General features: G+C 49.3%; 1 protein-coding gene and 1 pseudogene across 1 annotated transcript in view; both read left to right on the top strand.

Annotated features, from left to right (window-relative positions):
- Positions 1-11,884, top strand: part of LOC122733888 — a 191,826-nt pseudogene extending 179,942 nt beyond the window's left edge.
- AR (androgen receptor) overlaps positions 11,619-21,768 on the top strand; it is a 227,272-nt gene continuing 217,122 nt past the window's right edge. The window contains exon 1 of the mRNA XM_043974531.1: positions 11,619-14,930. Coding sequence (XP_043830466.1) covers positions 13,165-14,930 — 1,766 coding nt within the window. The 5' untranslated portion in view covers positions 11,619-13,164. The remainder of the gene's footprint in view (positions 14,931-21,768) is intronic.

Below are 21,768 nucleotides of genomic sequence, written 5' to 3'. Positions count from 1 at the left end.
TATATCATCTCCTTTGATCTTTATTTTACAGTCTATGTTTTAGGTGTTATTTATTATTATTATTATTATTATCTTTTTGCTGAGCAATGAGGATTAAGTGACTTGCCCAGGGTCACACAGCTAGTAAGTGTCAAGTGTCTGAGGCCAAATTTGAACTCAGGTCCTCCTGAATCCAGGGCTGGTGCTTTATCCACTGCGCCACCTAGCTGCCCCATCCATAGCATTTTAACCCTAATTCGCTGCACCACCTAGCTGCTCCTGTAGGTGTTATTTTTTTACAGATGAGGAAACTGAGGTTCATGGAAGTTAGGTGATTTGCTCTGAGTCACATATCTAGCAGATGTAAGAGGCATGATTTCAACTCAGGTCCTCCTAACTTTTTTTTGCGGGTTTTTTTTTTTTTTTTGTGGGGCAATGGGGGTTAAGTGACTTGCCAGGGTCACACAGCCAGTAAGTGTCAAGTGTCTGAGGCCGGATTTGAACTCAGGAACTCCTGAATCCAGGGCCGGTGCTTTATCCACTGTGCCACCTAGCCGCCCCCAAGGTCCTCCTAACTTGAAGTCAAAGTAGCTGGGTGGTTCAGTGTATAAATCATTGAGCCTGGAGTCAGGAAGACCTGAGTTCAAATCCTACCTCAAACACTAGCTGGGTAACCCCAGGACAAGTTACTTAGCCACTTCCTGCCTCCGTTTCTCCATAAAAAAAAATGGGGGTAATAATAGTATTGGCCTCCCAGGGTTGTTGTGAGGATCAAATGAGATCATATTCGTAAAAGTGACTAGCAGAGTGACTGACTGGTATATAGTCAGTGCTTAATAAAGACTTGTTTCCTTCCTTCATTTGCACACTATACCATTGCTGCTTCTCTGTGTTCAGGTATGTTAAACGGCCTCAAAATCATGCCCTCTGAAGAAACTAGTGAGACGACAAAATCTGGGGTGGGGGGGGGCGTGGTGGAAACTATAGCTGTGTTGAAGAATTAAAAAAATAATAATAAACATTTTTATTTTCAGTTTTGAGTTCCAATTTTTATCCCTCCTTCCCTCCCTCCCCTTTCCCCCTTCCTGAGGGGGCAAGCAATCAGATATCGGTTATACTTGTACGATTATATAAAACATTACCACATTAGTCATTTTGTATAAGAAAACGAATAAATGGAAAAAAAAATGAAAGAAAGTGAGAAATAGCCTGCTTCAGTCTGTTCCATCACTCTCAGTTCTTTCTTTGGAGGTGGATAGTATGCATCATCATTAGTTCTTTGGGATCGTCTTGGATCATTGTATGACTAAGAATAGTTAGGTTCTTCATCCAACAATATTGCTGTCACTGTGCCCAAGATTATCTTGGTTCTGCTCACTTCACTATACTTCGGTTCATCCAAATCTTCATTGAAGAATTTCAAGGCTTGACGCTTGGAAGAAAGAATAGACTTGCTGTGCTTGGCCTCAGACGGGAAAATTAAGAACAAAGGGAGGGGGCAGCTAGGTGGAGCAGCAGTGGACCTGGATTCAGGAGGACCTGAGTTCAAATCCGGCTTCAGAAACTTGACACTAGCTGTGTGACCCTGGGCAAGTCACTTAACCCACATTGCCTCGCAAAAAAAAAAAAAAAAAAGAAGAAGAAGAAGAAGAAGAAGAACAAAGGGAGGAAGTTGTAGGGAGGAAAATTTTACCTAACAAGGGCTGCCCCTAAGTGAAATGGTTGCCAGGGGAAGTCTTCAAGCTGGATTAACCCTTGGAAGGAATGCTCTACAGGGGATTCCTGCTCTGGTATAGATTGGCTTTAGAGGTTTCTTCTACTTCTGAGATATCAGCATTGTCTTTTACACAGCCATTCTCTAATCCTCAGAGAAGGGCATATGAGTGGGCATAAAATGAGAGCAGTTCAGCTCAGAGGGAGACAGAAAAATGAACAGGACAACAAAAGAAGTTTGCGGGGAAATGGACCCATTTCTAGAGGACCTCTAGAGCCTCAGTTCAAATCCAGCCTCAGATATCTGCTACTTGTGTGAGACCCTGGGCAAGTCACTTAACTGCTTTATTGCCTCAGTTTCCTCATCTCTTACATGGGGATAATAATAGTGCCCATCTCCCAAGGTTGTTGTGAGGATCAAATGAGTCAACACAATGTAAATCACTTTGCAAACCTTAAGTTGCAACTATATCAAATTGACTTGAGCCTCTTGACTCCAAGTCAAGCTGTAAAGCTATAAGGGACCTCAGAGTTCATCTAGTCTCTCTACCTCATTTTTTTGTTTTTGTTTTTGTTTTTTTGCAGGGCAATGGGGGTTAAGTGATTTGCCCAAGGTCACACAGCTAGTAAGTGTCAAGTGTCTGAGGCCGGATTTGTCTACCTCATTTTACTAAGGAGGAAGCTGAACCCCAAGGAGTGAAAGGGACTTAGCCAAGGTCATCCATAATATGAGAACAATAGTTTGCATTTCTGTAGAGCTTTAAGGTTTGCAAAGTGACTCATATTATGTTAACTCATTTGATCTTCACAACAACCTTGGGGGGTGGACACTATTATTAGCCTCATTTTTTTTAAAATTTTTTTTAGTGAGGCAATTGGGGTTAAGTGACTTGCCCAGGGTCACACAGCTAGTAAGTGTTAAGTGTCTGAGACCGGATTTGAACTCAGGTACTCCTGACTCCAGGGCCGGTGCTCCATCTACTGCGCCATCTAGCTGCCCCCATTAGCCTCATTTTTGAGATGAGGAAACTGAGGCAAAAAAGCATTTGAGTCATCTGCCTAAGGTCTCACATAGCTAATAAGCATCTGAGGTTGGATTTGAAGTCAAGTCTTCCTGACTTTCACTTTCTTTACATAAAATCCATTTAATCCCACCCTCTCGGTTTACAGAGGAGGAAGGGTAGGCCCAAGGAAGGGGAGGGATTTATCTAAGACCACAGAGGTGAGAGAGGCTAGATTTGAACCCATATCCTCTAACTACAAATGCAGCATTAAATAATTGCTGGCTCGGTCTCATTCTCCCCTCCCCCACATACACCTTAGTGGCTTGGCCTAGTGGATAGAAAGTCAGCTGTGGGTTGAAGTCCCGACATCCCCTCTGTGTGGCCCTAGGCAAGTCACTTGCTTCAGGCACTCTTTTTCTTTGTTTCTTTCCTCATACCATTGAAGTCAGTTTTATTCCCTGTGATTCTCCTTTCATCCTATCCAAGGGCTACCTTTCCAGATCACAAATCTGATTCACTTATGTTGCAGGTTAACTCATGTGTTAAGGATGCGACCAGGCTCTCAAAGAGCCGATTGTTGAATTTGCAGTTTCATTTACACCTTGGAAATTGGCAAATGCTACATATCAAAGCATGATTGATTGTTTTGTTGATTTGTCTAGACTTGAGAATGGATTGGAAAAATGTGAATGATGCAGATGAAATTGAAAAAAGGTACCATACATATATATATATATATATACACATATATATATATGTATATATATATATGTACATATATATATGTATATATATATATATGTATATATATATATGTACATATATATATGTATATATATATATATCTTGGCTCCTGTATCATACTGCACAGCCACAGTGTGGCCTGAGCCATGGTTGTCTGGGACTGGTGGAAGCCTACTACTACTACTACTACTACTACTACTATATATATATATATATATTTTTTTTTAATTGTTATTTTATATATATATTTTTTCCCAGAGAGCTGGTTGTTAAATATTTATCAAGACACCCCTGGATGCAGCACAGTCATGGGAGGGACTGATCTAAGTTCACCAAACCCCCAAAATCACAGACCCTGCTTGTATGTCCATGGATTCCAGATTAAGAACCCCTAGTTGAAAATTTGTGATTGAGTGAATGCTTAATAAAGAGGGTTTTGCCTTGCAACACTTTCTTTACATGGGTTGATTTGACTAATTCACTCAATCGAGTTTCACCCTTACTCCTGTGTAAGCATTCCCTTATAAGCTGATTCTTCTATCATCTAGCCCAAAGCTTCTTAAACTCTGGGTCAAGACCCCGTATGGGGTCATGTAACTGAATGTGGGGGTCTCGAAAAATGTGGCAATAAATGTTCAACTTGCATACCTATTTTATATACCTATATACCTGGGGTCATGCAAAAATATCTGTAGCGAAAAGGGGTCACAAGTGAAAAAAGTTTAAGAAGCCCTGCTCCAGCCAAAGGGGAGAGACTTTGGAATAGACTAAAAGTAGACCCCTGAGCAGTGGGACAACTTCTCTTCCTCGTCTGCAGAAGATTTTTCTTTGCATTGCATTTCACAACTCATTGCAGGAGCCTAGTTCTTTAAGAAACTACCCCAAACCTTCATAAAGACAAAAGTGAGGTAAGCCCAGAAGCCAGACTCCCACAGAGAGGCAGGCCAACATTTTCCAAAAAGGCAGCTCATTATGCCTTTGTTAGGTAGGGAGTTGAAACTTCTCCTTTTCAATAAAGACTATATAAGAAGAGTACCCTGGGGCAGCTAAGTGGTGCAGTGGATAGAGCACCCACCCTGGAGTCAGGAGGACCTGAGTTTAAATCCGGCCTCAGATACTTGACACTTACTAGCTGTGTGACCCTGGGCAAGTCACTTAACCCCAATTGCCTCACCAAAAAAAAAAAAAGAAGAGTACCCTGAAATTCCTAGCAGGAATTTGTCACGCTGACTCCATCGCTCAGGACTGATTAATTGGCTGAAGATGTGGGGTTTGCAGGACATTTCTTGGTTCCACTAGTAGCTAAATGTGTACGATGAGGGGATTGTGGACCATTGCTTCTCTATGGTGAGATTCCTCCAAGTTCTGATGGTCTGTGTTCTAAGACAAGGATGTCAAATTCAAATTAGAAATGGAGGCCACATGGGGCAGCTAGGTGGCGCAGTGGATAGAGCACTGGCCCTGGACTCAGGAGGACCTGAGTTCCAATCCAGCCTCAGACACTTGACACTAGCTGTGTGACCCTGGGCAAGTCACTCAATCCCAATTGCTTCACCAAAGAAAGAAAGAAAGAAAGAAAGAAAGGAAGGAAGGAAGGAAGGAAGGAAGGAAGGAAGGAAGGAAGGAAGGAAGGAAGGAAGAAAGAAAGAAAGAAAGAAAGAAAGAAAGAAAGAAAGAAAGAAAGAAAGAAAGAAAGAAAGAAAGAAAGAAAGAAAGAAAGAAAGAAAGAAAGAAAGAAATGGAGGCTACATGAGCAGAACCAAGAGAACACTGTACACAGTAACCACAAAATTGTGTGATGATCAACTGTGATAGACTTAGCTCTTAGCAATACAATGGTCCAATACAATGCCAAAAGACCCATGATGGAAAATGCTCTTCACATTCAGAAAAAGAACTAAGGAGTCTGAATGCAGATTGAAGCATGCTATTTTGACTTTTGTTGTAGCTTTGTTATAGTACTTGTTTATTCTTTCTTGTGTTTTTTTTCCTTTTGTTCTGATCCTTCTCTTACAACATGACTAATGTGGAAAGATGTTTAACATGATTGTAATGTATAACCTAGATCAGATTGCTTGCTGGCTTTGGGAGGGGGGAGGGAAGAGAGGGTGGGAGAAAAATTTGGAACTCAAAAAATATCTTTACATGTAATTGGAAAAAAATTTTAAAAAATTAAAATTAGAAATGGGGGCCATTAATAGTACATAAGAATCTGTTCCAGCCTCATATTGACTTAGAAAACCACATATTAGCATTATCTGTGTTGTATTCTATTCTATTTATTTCTTTAAATATTTCCTGTTGTGGGGAAAATAGGGTAGGGGGTTTGGGGTAGGGGTTAGGGTCCTTAGGAATTCCTCTTTAAAGAATTACACCCTCCTGCACACAAATCCAATAGAGTAAGATAGTTTATTTAGGAGCTGAGGAAGGGAAACCAAGAGAGAAATCCTTGGACTTCTTCTCATGGGGAGAAAGGCATGGCACAGAGCATGGCTCTGAGATACCAATCTCCTCGAGCAGGAGACAGGCAGATACTTTTATAGAGGTCCGATGGTGGTCCAATGAGGTGATAGTCTGACTGTGGAAAGTTCCCCTATTGAGGGAGAACCATCCCCCACTGGTAGTGGCTGGGGCAATTGGGTGAGGGGTGGCTCTCTCAAGCCATCTCTCTCCTCCTCTCACCACAAAGGCAGCAGCCACACCTAATCTTATCATCCCAGGGGTGAGGGAGACTGGAATGAAGGGTGGTGGTCCCAGAGCTAGCTCAGTCCTGATGCGGTGCCACTTATCTCCTTAGGTATGTCTGTCCTTTGGTTTAGTTTATCAAGGAGAAGGTTCTTTGATATACCCCCAGAGAACTTTTGGGGTGCTAGGCCCTAGAACATTTCCCATTTACATTTTAATCTGATTTGGATAGCACTGGGGAGTGTTGTGGGCTACATATGGCCTCAGAGTGTTCTGATGATCTTCTCAGCTCTGATATTCTCTGTTCTAAGAGTCACTTTCAGATCTGACATTCTAGGTTCCCAAGACCCTTTCAGTTCTAATATTCTGTACTAAATACAGCTCTATGTTCTAAGGTCTCTTCCTAGATCCATCTTCTTGTTCTATTTTATGTTCTTAGGCTCTTCCCAGCTCTGACATCCCATGTTTTAAGATCCCACCCACCTCTGCCATTCTGTTCTAATGTCCTTCCCATCTCTGACATTGTATGCTGTAAAGTCCCTACCAATTCCCACACTCCATGTTCTAGAGTCCCTCCCATCTGGGAATTCCCTGTTCTAAAGTCTCTCAGGAGCTGTGACAGTCTACAGTCTCTACCAGGTTAATTTTAAGGGCTAAACTTCTTGCTAGAAGCCATGCCAGAGAGAGTGGTGGTGGTTTTCTCTTTTAGAAACAATGATAATTTGTAGCCTTGTCACCTGGGATTTACAATCTGCTCCAAACACTTCCCACTTGACATTATATAAAGTTGATGCCATGTCCTTCCCCTTCCAAAATAAAGGTGCTTTGACCTTCCTGCAAATGCCAAGATATTTAGAAGAACTGTAGTATTAAGAATTCCTTGATTCTTTTTAGCATTTTTTTTTCTATTATTAAGCATTGATGTTGTCTCTCACATCCCCCCTTCCACTAAAGAAAATAAAACCCTTATCATGGATATAAGAAGTCAAGCAAAGCCAATTTCCACATTCACTGTGTACAAAAATGTATGTCTAGTTAATTCTTATTTATATAGTGTTGTATAATGATATTTATATAGTGTTTTAGCGTTTGTGAATGATTTGTGTACCAGAGCCTGAGCGCAACTGTGTGCGGTAGACACTATAGGAATTACCTCTTTCACGGATGGGAAAACTCAGGTGTAGAGACGTTACAAGATTTGCCCTGAGTTCACAGCTCTGGGGTGATTTGGGATCTAACACCCTCAATGGTCACTCGATAATGTTGCTAGTGGAGAACAGAGTTGGTACTTAACGAATGTAGAATCCTACAACAATTGGGCACTTCCCAAAGTGAATCTGAATATCCATGTGTTTACTGGGGCCAGGTGGGTGGGTGTAGTGGGCTCCAAGGTGAAGGGAATACAGTCTCTTGCTTCCCTGGGATGTGGTTCCCTGTGAGGGCACTGTGAACAGGCAAGCATGTGCCAGCCTGTGGGAATATACCATCACAACTGGCAAGTATGGGCCAAGTTCTGGGTCAGTTGACTTGGATTAAGAAGCTACTGTAGGGGCAGCTAGGTGGCGAAGTGGATAGAGCACTGGCCCTGGAGTTAGGAGTACCTGAGTTCAAATCTGGCCTCAGACACTTAACACTTACTAGCTGTGTGAACCTGGACAAGTCACTTAACCCCAATTGCCTCATCAAAAAAAAAAAAAAAGTCAATATGAAAAAAAAAAAGAAGCTACTGTAGGCAATACACTCAGAGCAGGCACTTTTAAGGCAAGTGTTTTTGTGTGTGTCCAGGACTACAGGTGTGTGTTGGGGAGGAGGAGGGGTGAATAAAAAAGAAAGGGCCTCTGTGCAAATGTATGGTGGGGACAACTTATTTACAGATCTAGTTGGATGAGTTGGGCAAATTCTCTCTCTCACACACACACTCACACACACACACACACACACACACACACACACACTTGCAAAATGAAGGTGTTGAATTCTGTGAGCACTAAAGCTCTCCCCTGGGCTCTTTGAACACAGGTGATGTTTTAGGGGCCTATCTGACCCCAGTGGGGGGGGTGGGATCTGAACTAAAATCTTTCTGGTGCTGAGGCCAACTCAGAGTGCATGGAGCCATCTCGAACTTTTCTGGCGCACAGTGGCTGTGTGACCCTGGGGAAGGGCCTTACCCTCTCTAAGACAACCCTCTAAGACCAGAAGTTGCAGAGAAGGTACTTACTTGCATTGAGAGCAGGAGTTTTCTCCTCTGGGAATCTCCTATGTCAATGAAATCATCAGTCCGGTTCCCATGCCTATGCACTCAGTTCCGACATTCTACATTCTAAAGGTTCTGCTAGTTTGAACAGTCTTGCAATGTATCATTCAAGGTTCTTTTGAGCAGTTTCTCCCCTTTTCTCATAGACGAAGGTCTATGAGACCCAGTGGATAGGGAAAATTGGGGAGGGGTGCTGAGAATTTCTAGTGTGGCTGTTAGCAAGCACAGGCTGTTAGTTTTTTGAGGACCGACTGCTCATTTTATAGACTTCTCAGGACATTTTGCTTCTCCTCTATGCCCCTCTAGCTCCCTGCCTGCCTGCCTTTTTCATTCCTGAGCACTCTGCTTGGTTTGGGTGTGTGTCCTGCTTGGAGGGTAGGAGGGGAAGGATGTAAAGGCAAAGATGTGAAGCTCAGCCCATTTGATGTGGTTCTCCTTTAGGTTTGCTGAGGACCAAGAGTAAAGCAAGTGTCCAAATAATATTTGAAGCTTCTCTGTGCACTTTGGTTTCCCTCCCAAACCTCCCCCTCTCCCTCCACACTCCTCACCCCTCCGTTTTAGTGGATAACTGAGAACTGGCTATATTATCATTTGTGTGACATCACGATAAGCTTAGTGGGTTGGGACTTTGAAGGCCTGGATCCAAATCCAGCTTTGGCTCTTGGCTGCATGGCCTAGGCCTTTGGGCTTTCTCGTTTCCTCATCTGGAAAACGAATAGGTTTATCTCAATTATCTCTAAGGTACCATGAACCTGGCATCTCCTCTTGCCCCAAATGAGGCTCTATGAGGTTTGTGCCACGCTAGATGGTCGCAGTCACTAACAACTGGAGGAATGCTCTCAGAGAATCGATCAAGCCAGTCTGTCAGTCAATAAACATTTATTAAGCACCTACTATGTGCCGGGCACTGTGCTGTTAGGATAAAAAAAGGTAAAAGACAGTGCCCATCAGAATGTTAAAAATAAATAATCATTAAAAAAGGCCCCCAAGGGACTTACAATCTAAGGGAAGGGAAGCTCATTTCCTTAGGACTTGAAAAGCCCTTGATAGTTATTCCTCAATGTAAAAAGCAAAATCAAACTACATATTTTGTAGATTCCCATTGATCAGGGGATAAGTGCTTCTAGCCTACATAAGCACTAGGGTGAGAATAGAGTCTTAGCATGGGTTCCCAATAACCTAAAACAAGGCAGTAAATTGCTACTTTCTAGCTGTGTGATCCTTGACACTTTGTTTCCATCCCTTCAAAATGCCTCAGTGCACTCTTATGATTTCTTCCACCTCTAGATCTGGGACCTGGTGTGTGATTCTGGACAAATCACTTAACCTTTCTGGGCCTTAGTTTCCCCCTTTGTAAAATTAAGAAGTTGGACCAGATGACCTTTGAAAGTGCTGGTCCAGTTTGAAATCTACATCTACCACACTTCTGAGCCAAAGCTCATCTGTTTCTTGCTGTTTTAAAGCCTAACTCAAACGGTCACCTTACCTGAGAAGTCTTCCCCGATTCCCTCTTTTAGAAACGCCACCAGATAATAGTGTCCACTGTGATTATTTATTGATTATCTTTGGGAAAGACTGCACCCTCTGTGTGGGCAGGAGTTAGGTCTAAACGTTTACCTCCCCCTATTCTCAGGGATCTGCACAGAATATGCTCTCCATAATGTTGTTAAGTTGAATTGACTGATCCACCTCCACAGAGCAATACAGGCAAATTCCCATGATGCCAGTCTTCTCCCTAGGCAGTGGTCCAGGGGCAGCAGTCCAGTGCTCTCCCCTCCCCTCTGGAAAACTGCAAAAAGTGGAAAGTAGGCCCTGGAACAAATGCCCAGCTGCCCTGGGGGCAGCCAGATCCTGCCTCCTTCAGTGAGATAGTGAGAGTGAAAGATATTGAAGCCCAGGGCCCCCTGCTGGCTTAAAAGGCTGGCTGTGCATCCCCACCCAATACACAGACGTCTCAGCCCCTAGAAAAAAGCGGGTGGTAGCTGGTACTCCCGGCCTTTTGCCAAGTGCCACAGGCAGGCTTTGGTCCTTAGAGGGGTCGAGATTAGTGAACTCAATCTATACACAAACACTAGGGGCAGAATGCTGGGTGTTCTTTTGCCCTGGCAAAGCCCTGCTCTGCAATGGGCCGGCAGCGAGCCCCTATAGGGATCCAAGGGAGGGCTCGTTGATTTCGACTGGATTTGCTGTTTATGAGAGCAGAGCTCTCCAAACCGGGAGAGCTGAGTTCCAAAAAGCAGCGCGTTCACAGTGACCCTGGAGAAAGCATCTCGCTCCCAACCAGGCCTATTTCCTCACCTAGAAAATGGGGGTCGTTATAGGAAAGGCCTTTGGATAGGGGAATTAGCACCATCCTCATCTTCTTTATTCAGTCATCGTGTCTGTATGCTTTGCACGTACGGGCGTTTGTCTAAACGTAGTTTGGAGGGGGGATGGGGGAGAGCGCAGGAGCCTAGCCTTCGCTCCACTCGTCCTGCCTCAGGAGAGGAGGACCCCCTCATTGAGGCTCAATCCAGCCAAATGTTGTGTATCTCACGGGTTCCAGGGACAGCGTTCCAGCCTGCTGGGCTTTCTCTTGCTCTCCCCTCCCTCCCCCGCCCCATCTAAGTACTCGGTTAGCTGTCACCGACCCAGCGCCGGCTCAATTCAAATCGCAAGGCCGAGGGCTTGGGGGCCTGGGGGTCGGAGGACGTGGAAGGCAGAGGTCCCGAGTGGAGCGCCCGGCTTCGCACTCCCCCCAGTCTCCCAGCCCCAGCCAAAGCTGAGGTTTATTTATCTTCGGGTCCCTCCGAGACTGCAGCACCATCCCGGAACCACGTCCCTCCCCCTCCCCTCCTAGCCTAGAAGGAGGAAGATTAGAGCGAAGGGAGGTCAGAGGGTCAGGGGTCGCGGCTGGCACTTGTTGCTCTCCTGCGTCTCAGTCTTTGTGCTGGGGAGAGGAGGGGAGACGAGAAGGAGGAGAAGGGAGGGAGGGAGAGGGAGGCCGGCCCGGCGGGGGCGGACCCGGCTAACAAACTGTTGCATTTGCTCCTAACCTTCCAGCGCCCCCTCTGAGATCCTAGGGAGCCAGCGTGCCGGGTGACTAGGAAGAAGAGGAGGAAAAGGGGGGAGGAGAAGGAGGAGGAGGAGGAGGAGAAGAAGAAGAAGAAGAAGAGAGGGAGGGGGAGGAGGAGGAGGAGGAGGAGGAGGAGGAGGAGGAGGAGGAGGAGGAGGAGGAGGAGGAGGAGGAGGAGGAAGAAGAAGTAGCAGCAGTAGCTAGCAGAAAAGCAAGCCGGGCTGAGGCATTCAACTGAGCCCGCTCGAGCTGCCCAGGACAGGCGGGCGCAGGCAAGGCAGGAGCACCGGGGGCCGTGGACCGTCGCGCCTTCCACCACCTCCCCCCTCCCCCCAGCACGCCCGCCCCGTCCCCTCCCCTCCACCCAGCTCCGCTCTCAGCCAACGCCTCTTGCAGTGCGGCGGCGGCGGCGGCGGCGACGCCCGGGAGCTGCCCTTTCCTCTTCGGTGAAGTTTGTGCAAAGCGTCGGAGACCTCGGAGGAAGCGAGCAAAGTGCTGAGGAGAGAGGATCGGAGGCAGGCTTGGTGCTCCTCCTGCCCCCCACCCCCACCTCCAGCTGCCACCTCCTCCTCCCCGCCGCGAGCGCCCCGTCACCTCTGCCAGCGGCCGCCCCCAGCCCGAGTTTGCAGAGAGGTAACTCCCTTTGGCTGCGAGCGAGGAGCGAGGGAAGGAAAGAAAGAAGGAAATAAGGAAGGAAGGAAAGAAAAAGAAAGAAAGAAAGAAAGAAAGAAAGAAAGAAAGAAAGAAAGAAAGAAAGAAAGAAAGAAAGAAAGGAAGGAAGGAAGGAAGGAAGGAAGGAAGGAAGGAAGGAAGGAAGGAAGGAAGGAAGGAAGGAAGGAAGGAAGGAAAGAAGGAAGGAAAGAAGGAAAGAAGGAGGCAGAGAGCGAGCGCGCCGGGCAAGAGAGCTGAACGCAGGCAGCGCAGTCCGAGCCGGAGCCGGAGCCGGAGCCGTGCGCCTGGCCACCGTGAGCCCAACCAGGGGACCCAGCCCCGGACCTGGCTAGCCAGCCAGCCTGCCGGCCGGCGCAGAACAAGCCCCCTCCTTCTTAGCACCCCTCCCCCTGCTCCCCCTTCCCCCCCCCCGCGTCCCCTGGCCTCGCCTCGCCTCCTCCCCGCCTCGCCTCCTCCCTCTGCCCCTTCACCCCGGGAGCTCGAGGCCAGAGATCAAAAGATGAGCCAGCAGTCGCGGCTCGCCCCAGTAGTGTAGAGAGCCAGCTCTCGCTGGCACCTGCTTCCGTGGGCTTAGATTTTGCCAGGCGCCTGGGGGCCTTGAGGCTTTTTTTTTGGGGGGGGGGTGGCTTGTGTGTGCAGGGGAGGGGGCGTGTTTTTGTTTTGTTTCTGCAATAACTGAGCATCTCTTGCATACAACCGAGTGCCCAGGGACTGTCAGCTGACGAGGGCAGACTCCGGAGTCCCCCGCGTGCGCCCGGGGGGAAGAACCTCACAGACACACACAGACACAGACACACACGCACACTCACTCACACACACACTCACACACTCACACACACACAGCTATTTCTGGCCACCGCGCGGGCTCCGCACCAGACTTTGTCTGGCTCGTGCATGGTGGTTTCTGCAAGTTTCCTCCCCTGGAGCTTCCCGCAGGTGGGCAGTAGCCGCAGCCGCCGCAGAGGCGCCCGCTGAACTCTGCGATCCGAGCCAGCCCCAGGGCGGTCGGCTGGGCCGGGGGCAGGGCCGGCCGAAGGAGCCCCGGAGCAGCCGAGGCCATGGAGGTGCAGCTGGGCTTGGGGAGGGTCTATCCCCGGCCGCCGGCCAAAACCTTTCGGGGAGCGTTCCAGAACCTGTTCCAGAGCGTGCGCGAAGTGATCCAGAACCCGGGCGCCCGGCACCCCGGTGCCGCCTCGGGCGCAGCACCCCCCGGCGCCCGTCTGCAGCAGCAGCAGCACCAGCACCAGCACCAGCAGCAGCAGCAGGCGCCCCAACAGTCTCAGCAGCAGCAAAGCAGCCCCCGGCAGCCGCAGGCACCGGCGCAGCAGCAGGCGCCCGACGATGGTTCGCCCCCGGCCCCGAGCCGAGGCCCCGGCGGCTACCTGGCTCTGGAGGAGGACTCTCAGCCCCAGCCTTCCCAGGCACCGCCTTCGGCCGAGGGCCGCCCGGAGAACGGCTGTGTCCCGGAGCCCGGACCGGGCTCCGCCGCCGGCAAGGGGCTGCAGCAGCCGGTGGCGGCGGACGACGATGACTCAGCTGCCCCGTCCACGCTGTCCCTGCTGGGCCCCGGCTTCCCGGGCTTGAGCGGCTGCTCCACCGACCTGAAGGACATCCTGACGGAAGCCGGGACCATGCAGCTCCTGCAGCAGCAGCAACAGCAGCAGCAGCAACAGCAGCAGCAGCAGCAGGAAGCCGCGGCGGCGGCGGCGGCAGCTGATGGAGGCGGCGGCCGGGCGCGGGAAGGAGCCGGGGGCTCCGCCTCCTCCAAAGACAACTACCTGGGGGGCACCTCGGCCATCTCGGACAGCGCCAAGGAGCTGTGTAAGGCCGTGTCGGTGTCCATGGGCTTGGGCGTGGAGACGCTCGAGCACCTGAGCCCCAGCGAGCAGCTGCGCGGGGACTGCATGTACGCCCAGCTGCTGGGGGGCCCGGCGGCGTCGCGGCCCGCGCCCCCCTGCGCCCCCCTGGCCGACTGCAAGGGCCCGCTGCTGGACGACGGCTCGGCCAAGGGCGCGGAGGAAGCCGCCGACTACCCCGCTTTCAAGGGCGGCTACGCCAAGGCGCTGGACGGCGAGAGCCTGGGCTGCTGCGGGGGCAGCGGCGGGGCCGGCGCGGGCGGCGGCGCGGAGGCTGCGGGCGCCGGGCCGCTCGAGATGCCGTCCGCCCTGGCCCTCTACAAAGCCGGCCCCCTCGACGAGGCCGGCGCCTACCAGAGCCGCGACTACTACAACTTCCAGCTGGCGCTGGCCGGGCCCCCGCCGCCGCCCGCCCCGCCGGGCCCGCCGGCCCCGCACCACCCGCACGCCCGCATCAAGCTGGAGAACCCGCTGGACTACGGCAGCGCCTGGGCCGCGGCCGCCGCGCAGTGCCGCTACGGGGACCTGGCCGGCCTGGCCCACGGTGGGGGCGCCGCGGCGGCCGCAGCGGCCGCGGCTGCGGCTGCCGCCGCCGCTGGCCCGGGCTCCGGCTCGCCGTCCGCCGCGGCCGCCGCCGCCGCCGCCGCCGCAGCCGCCGCCGCTTCGTCGTCGTCCTCGTCGTCGTCGTCGTCCTCGTCCTGGCACACACTCTTCGCCTCGGAGGAGAGCCAGCTGTACGGGCCGTGCGGCGGCGCCGCCGCCGCCGCCGCGGGCGAGGCGCCCCCCGTGCCCCCCTACGGCTACCGGGCGGCTCAGGGGCTGGCGGGCCAGGAGGCCGACTTCCCTCCTGCCGAGGTGTGGTACCCCGGCGGCGTGGTGAGCAGGGTGCCCTACCCGGGCCCGGGCTGTGTCAAGAGCGAGCTGGGTCCTTGGATGGAGGGCTACTCGGGGGCCTACGGAGACATGCGGTAAGCGAAACTCGCTCGCGGGGCTCCCCTGCCTTTCTGCCTTTCTGCCTTTCTGCCTGCCTTCTTTCCTGCCTTTCTTCCAGCTTTCCTTCTTTTCTTTTTTCCTTCCTTCCATCCTTTCCACTCCCCCCCCCATACAGCAGGCCTCCTCCAGACTCTGTGGCACCCCCTCGGCTGTGCCCGTCTTCACCACCACACCCATGCCCCCCCACTCACCCACACGCCAGCTGGTACACATAGCCTCCTCTCCCAGAGAAGAGGCTGTTGGTTGCAGGGTTTGCCTAGCACCTCAATCCTGTAGCTCCTTCCAAGGGTCACCCAACCTCGAGGCTCTTATCTATCAGTGTCCCATGGCATTTCCGACTGTTCTGCCTACTCTTCATGGGGGGGGGGCAGAAGGGCACCAGTGCACACCCTTTCCTTTCTGACCACCCCCTTCCCCAGTTCAGAATCTCAGGCCCCCAAGGAGTGCCAGGCCCTTTTTACTTATTGCTGCGGGGACAGCCTGGCCCGCTCCTCCCTATTCCCGCAGAAGCGTGCAGAGACCTTGCCCGCAGAAGTCGAGAATGGCAACAGTGCCCGTTAGCGTCTTTCTCTCGACCTCCCTTTCCTTACTTAGCCCACAGCCTCATTCTTCCCTGAAAAGATAAAGAAGAGTGTTGGTTTGCTAAAGGGAAAGTGCTGTCTCCCCGGTTTCCCCCGGCGTCCGACTTTGGAAGTCCGGAGCCCACCCCATTGTTGCCCAAGCCCCGGGCTGGCCCCTCACTCAACTTGCCAAGCGGGAGTTGCAAAGGTTCGGCAGATGGCCCATGCTCAAATGTTCCCTCCCGCCTGGTGTACCTACGGGATTAAGGGGTGTGTGGGCCTCCCGGTAGAAAGAAGGCGTGAGGGCGCCTTCCTAGGGCGCTTCGGGCTTTGGCTCCGTTTTTAATTTTTTTTTTTATTTTTAAGAAAAAGCAAATTGGGGACTCAAAACAGGGAAATTTTATCTCGACACCTCCTCCCCAACTCAGTTAGGGGAAGTGGGTGACCTGGGTTCCGCGTCTGTGGAAGGTGTTCTGGTCATGCTTTGGATTTTAGCAAATCCCCGTTGGTCCTGGGTTTTCTTCTAACCTGAAACGGTCCTTTCCGCTGACTATTGTAGATGACTTTTTGATTGTGTCTGATTTATCAGAGAAGGCTTTGTAATCCCCCCGAATCACTTGGGAAGCCAGGCATTTCCTTTCCTCCCAAAGGTTGCAGCCGCCACCCCACCCCAAGTCCGAAGCCTTCCCTTTATTTCATCTTGGGATAAGGGGTAGGAGCCAGATTTGGGAGGGGGGGAGCGCTGAAGTGCTTTAATAAGGTGCCTTCGGCTGCCGAGGCTCCCAACACTTTCCTCTCCACTCCCCTCCCCACCGGGGTCCCCCAAGCCCAGAGATTTTAAGGCTCTAAGTCCGAGAAGGCAGGTGGGCACAAAGATGGGTAGAAGGCAACATAGCCTGGGGAGCCGCGGCACCCCCGATTGAGTGGATTACCTGCAAGTTCTTGGTCCTCAGTGCACGTTTGGGTCTCCGAAGCCTAATGTTTTTCTTCACGCTTTCCTTATGGCTAGATCTCCCCTGGCCTGAATAGGGCGATTTCAATTACGCTCTTTGAATTATTTCTGCCGCCTTTATTGGTAGATGTTTGGACGGCATTAAGGGAAAGAAGAATGTGGTTGTTTCTTTAAAATGATTGCGTTTTGGGGGGTGTGGGGTAGGGAGTGGTTGAGTGGAAAACAGTTTTCACCAGGCCTGCCTTTGGATACGTTTGGACTGATACATTTCAGGACAGTTACTTTATTTTGTTTTTGTCTGAGACCTCGCTAGTTAATTACAGGGAGCCTTGGATCTTTTTTTTTTTTTTTTACTTAAGGGTGTTATTTCTTCCCCTTCAGAGCCCCCCCCCCCCCCATCTTAATGAGAACAAATTTACTAGGTAAGGTTAGAATCTTTCCAGGGTCATTTCTACCTGTCTTTAGTCCCAGGAAAACAAAAATAAATCAAATAGAATAGGAGGCTACTCTTGCAGCAATGATGCTCAAACTAACGTCTTCCTGAGCATGGCTCATGCCCCAGACTAGTTAGCCTTTTCTTTGATGTACACTGTCAGTGGCAAGAAAGCAGGAGTTTTGTTCAGGGATCTGCACTCTTTTCTCAGGACAGCAGCTCTTGTCGTTAGGGATCGGGATAGGAATCGGTTTGCCCATCTGCCCATCCTGGTACTAATGGAGACAGGGCTCTAGGTTAGAAAAACAGTGTTACCTTGAACACTTCCTGGTGCCCTAGTTTAGTCAATATCCCCGGCAGTGAAGTGGAGGCTGTAGGAGGATTTGAAGAAAGCAGCCGAGGGTATTTTCACCATCCCTGAGATTGGCTTTGAAGGTCACTGTTGGAGGGGGCGAGATCCCAGCCTCCCCTGATATATCTGCCCGTGGGGCAGGAAACATTTGGGGCCAGATCAGCTAGCTCTAGGCTGCTTTAAAAGGAGTCCATTTCCTGGCAAATGGACTAAAATTTTAATCTCAAACTGTGCCGTGATCTCTCGTCTTTCTCTTTTCTTTCTCTCTCTTCTCTCTCCCTCTCCCCTCTCTTCTCTGTCTTTCTCTCTTCTCTTTCTTCTCTCTTTTTCTCTCCTGTCTCTGTCTCCTCTATGTCTTCTCTTCTCTTCTCTTCTCTTCTCTTCTCTTCTCTTCTCTTCTCTTCTCTTCTCTTCTCTTCTCTTCTCTTCTCTGCTCTGCTCTCTGTCTGTCTCCCTGTCTGTCTCTCTTTTACTTCTTTTTCTTCTCTCCTCCTCTTCTCCCCACCCAGAAGTGGTCAGGTTGGCAGAAGGCAAAGAGACAGCTTCATCTCTACATTGGGACATCTGGTGGCACTGGGGGAAAATTGGAGATGGAAGGTATTGGGTGGCCAGGGGTAGCCAGTGTGGCCAGGTATCCCTCGCCATCTATGTTCTAGAGTCACAGCCAGAGATTGGGGCTCTGTAGTGATGGGGGGGGCAGTTTGGTCTATATCTTGGGACCCAAAAGGAGCACCTCCCAAGACGCTTTTAAAACTGTCACTGCAGAAGAATGGAGGGAAGCTCAAGGTGACTCCTCCAGGGCGCTCAGCATGTGGTTTTAATAGAAAAAAACCCAACAACACAAAACCAAAATGAAGCGCAGGGAGCTTTGGCGGAGGGGCACTCTGGCTGAATTTACCAGACCTTTGTTGATTTCCCTATAGTTCAAGGAGGAGGACAACCAGGCAGGTAAAATCAATAGGAGTAGGGTGGGGTTGTTCAATGGCTAGGGCTTTGGGTGGGGGCATTTGGAAGTGTGTATGGGAGGGGGATAGAAGGGGGGGTCGGCTGGATTCCTTCCTGGCTTAGTTTGATGGAAAAGACAGATAAGTTCTTGAAAATAAGCTATAATTGGAAGTTTCATTTTGTAAACTAACCCAGCTGGGGACTTGGAAGACAGGGTTGGGAGGAAGAAAAGTGGGTCTTAGAGTGATCCTCATCCATGTATGTTAGTTACGCATAGAGAACTCATTGACCTGTCCCCCTCCACTCCCTACCTCTGTTGGCTACTAGTTTTTCATAACAGGCAGCACTTTGCAAGTTATTGTGGAAGTGAGACTCGTTGAGCTTCTCCAGACCAGGGGTTGGAATTCTCGGGAGCAGGTGAGCTGGCCTCTGGCTGAAATGGCTTAGGTCTGCCTAGGTCCCAGCAGACAGGTGTTCTTCCCCTGTGCTCCAAGGGGCAGCTTGGTGGCCCGCAGGCACTGACTTCCAGCCTGTCTTTTCTATGTGGTCCCATGGTGCAGTGGAGATGGATCTTGGAGTTTATTTGCGGAGCAATATTGTTTACAAAGTGCAGCGGTGGAGTAGGTAGGGCTTGCTTTCACATGTGTTCCCTTGCAATACAGGTTTCATTTTCTTGGCCGGATGCTTTTTTAAAAAAAACATGGACATGACCTTTTTTGGGGAGGAGGGGGACTGTCTGTGATTTCATCAATCTAAGGATCTCTTGGTGGGGACACTCCTTTGCCCAATCCAGATTAAGAATTGAGTGGATCTTGGCTCCCAGTGAGTGTGAGGGCCCAGGGCCCCCCAGGCAAGCACTGTGTATCAGAGGCTGGTCTTCCTGGCTCTGAGAGTGCCTCTCTGGCCTCTTAGCCACTGCCCATCATCCACGATATGTACAAAAAAAAATATCTATTTTCCAACCCTTGAAACAAAGCACTCAGCTGCTTCCTGCTACCTTTGTGTGTCCTCTAGCTGATTCTGACGGAGCTGGGCTTTTGAGATCGGGGCCCCAATAATTCTCTCTGAAGGAGCTGGACTGGTGGATCGCTGATCTCTCTCCAGGGCCAACATGATAAGGCTAGAGGGTCTTCCACCCAGCTCCCACACTCTGAGTCTTTGTGGCTCCATCTTAAGTCCAGCAGTTTCTATTCTAAAGTGATTCTAACCGAAAACAACAGAGGAAAGCTGCCTGGGTGTGGCAGGGCCCACAGTCTTTTCTAGAGGCCCCAAATCACAAGAAAAACAAAGAATCTTGTTCTCTTTCTTTTTCTCTTTCTTCTTTTCTTTCTTTTCTTGTTTTTAAAGAATGGGAGAGGCCAGTGTCCACCTCGCTCCTTGCACTTCCCCTCCGTCGGTAATTTGTCCAGGTAAAACTCTGCTGGGTTTCCTTCTGTTTTGTTGTCTTTTGTGCTTTTGGCGTTGGAATACAGACACCGCTTTAGACTTTGAATGAAGGCTATTTTGCTCATTACATCTGTGTCACAGTTTTCAGCATTTTACCCTCTGAATAGTCAGATCAACCCTGGCATCTCTTGAAAGACTATATGACTAACCTTGGGCCCGAGCAGCCTGATTGGACTTAGCTGTTGAATGTAGTGCTTTTCTGGCTGGTGCGGTGTCTCATGGCTCTTGATCCTGGACAGGTGTCTGCTGTCCCGAGTTGTGGGAGCCTTCGATAGGAGCCCAGGAATGAGAGCAGGCTGCCCGTTCCCTTGCCTCTCCTGGTCCCACATCGCCAGCCAGTCTGGAGGAGCTTGCCACCTCATGGTGCTTGCAAATGCCAGGCTTTACCAGGCCTGGGAATGGTTGCCTTTCAACTAATCATTTTAAAGCAAAGAGAGAAAGTGGATAACAGACCTAAATTGGGTCTGGCTATTTCAGCATTTTGTCCAAAGACCAATTCACCAATTAAGACCATTCAGTTATTTCTAGTGTATACAATAGAAATATTTAGAAGTATACACTTTCCAGTATATACAATATTGGGTATTGTATATACTATATAGTGTATACAGTATAAGAGATATTTAGAAGTATGCTTTCTAGTGTATACAATATTTGCATATTGTATATACCATATAGTATATACAGAATAAGAGATATTTTGAAGTATACACTTCCTAGTGTATACAATATTTGCATATTCTAGTATATACCATATAGTGTATACAGTACAAGAAATATTTAGGAGTATATGCTTTCTAGTATATACAATATTGCATATTCTAGTATATAGGATACTGCATATTCTAGTATATACAATATAGTGTATACAAGAAATATTTAGAAGTATACAATTTCTAGTGTATACAATAGAAGCATTCATCTACATTTATACACACATGCACTTATATATGCACACACATATATAACACCACATGTGTGTATGTATATAGATGAATATTTCTATTGTATATCTGTACATATATAGATATATAGATATAAGGGTAGCTGATTCCTTTGTTTTCCTGATAGTTTGCTTAATAATAATAATAGAGCATTTATATGGTGCTTTAAGGCTTGTAAAAACACTTTATAAATATTTCACTTTATCCTTGCAAGCTTTAGAGGTTGATACTATTGTTAAACCCATTTTATGGATGAGGAAACGAAGGCATACAGGTTAAATGTATATCCAGGGTCCCACAGCTAAATCTCTGAGGTCAGATTTAAGCTCAGATCTTCCAGATTTCAAGTCCTGCTGGTAGGGAAACCGAATCACCGAGAGAGGAGAAAGGACATGCCCAGATTGTAAGGAAGAGCTCCTGGATTTGAACCCAGATCTGCCGCTTACCACTTGGGCAGATCACTTCCCCTCCTGAGGCCCATGTTTCCTCATTTGTTAAAAAAAAAAAGGGGGGGGCCTCTGAAGTCCCTTCCAGCTGGATGTCAGGGAAATGATGATTCAGATTCACTGGTCTTAGTGCAAACTCCCTCTTCATTATAATGGGAATAATCATCCTTCATAAGCAGAGAAGAGGCCTTTAATTTATTTACCATTTGTCCCATTCTAGTCAGTGGCTAGGATCTAGAACTTTCTTAGAAATAGTCTTCTTTATTCTTGCCTTCCCTCTCTCCTTCTTTCTTTTTCTTTCTTTTCTTCCCTCTTTCTTTTCCCCTTCCTCCTACTTCCTTCTTTCCCTCTTTCCTTCTCCCTGTTCTTTCTTTATTTCTTTCTCTCTCTTCTTCCCTCTCTTCCTTCCTTCCCTCCCTTGCTCCCTTCCCTCCTTCCTGCCTGCCTGCTGTCTTTCCTTCCTTTCCCTGAGATCTCATTAGTATAGGGAATCCCTGCTGTGGAAATTCCCTTGACCAACACAAGGCAGCAACTGCTCAGTACCTTGTCACCTTGGAGACTTGCCCAGGGTCATCATTCGGGGAAGTGACCAGCTGGGCCTCCCGTCTCCCAGCCAGTGTGCATCGGAAGCAGGTACTGGGGGCAGCTAGGTAGTGCAGTGGATAAAGCACCGGCCCTGGATTCAGGAGGACCTGAGTTCAAATCCGGCCTCAGACACTTGACACTTACTAGCTG

This window comes from Dromiciops gliroides, chromosome X (assembly GCF_019393635.1).
Source record: "Dromiciops gliroides isolate mDroGli1 chromosome X, mDroGli1.pri, whole genome shotgun sequence".
Lineage (NCBI taxonomy): Eukaryota > Metazoa > Chordata > Mammalia > Microbiotheria > Microbiotheriidae > Dromiciops > Dromiciops gliroides.
This window is presented reverse-complemented; position numbering and strand designations above follow the sequence as displayed.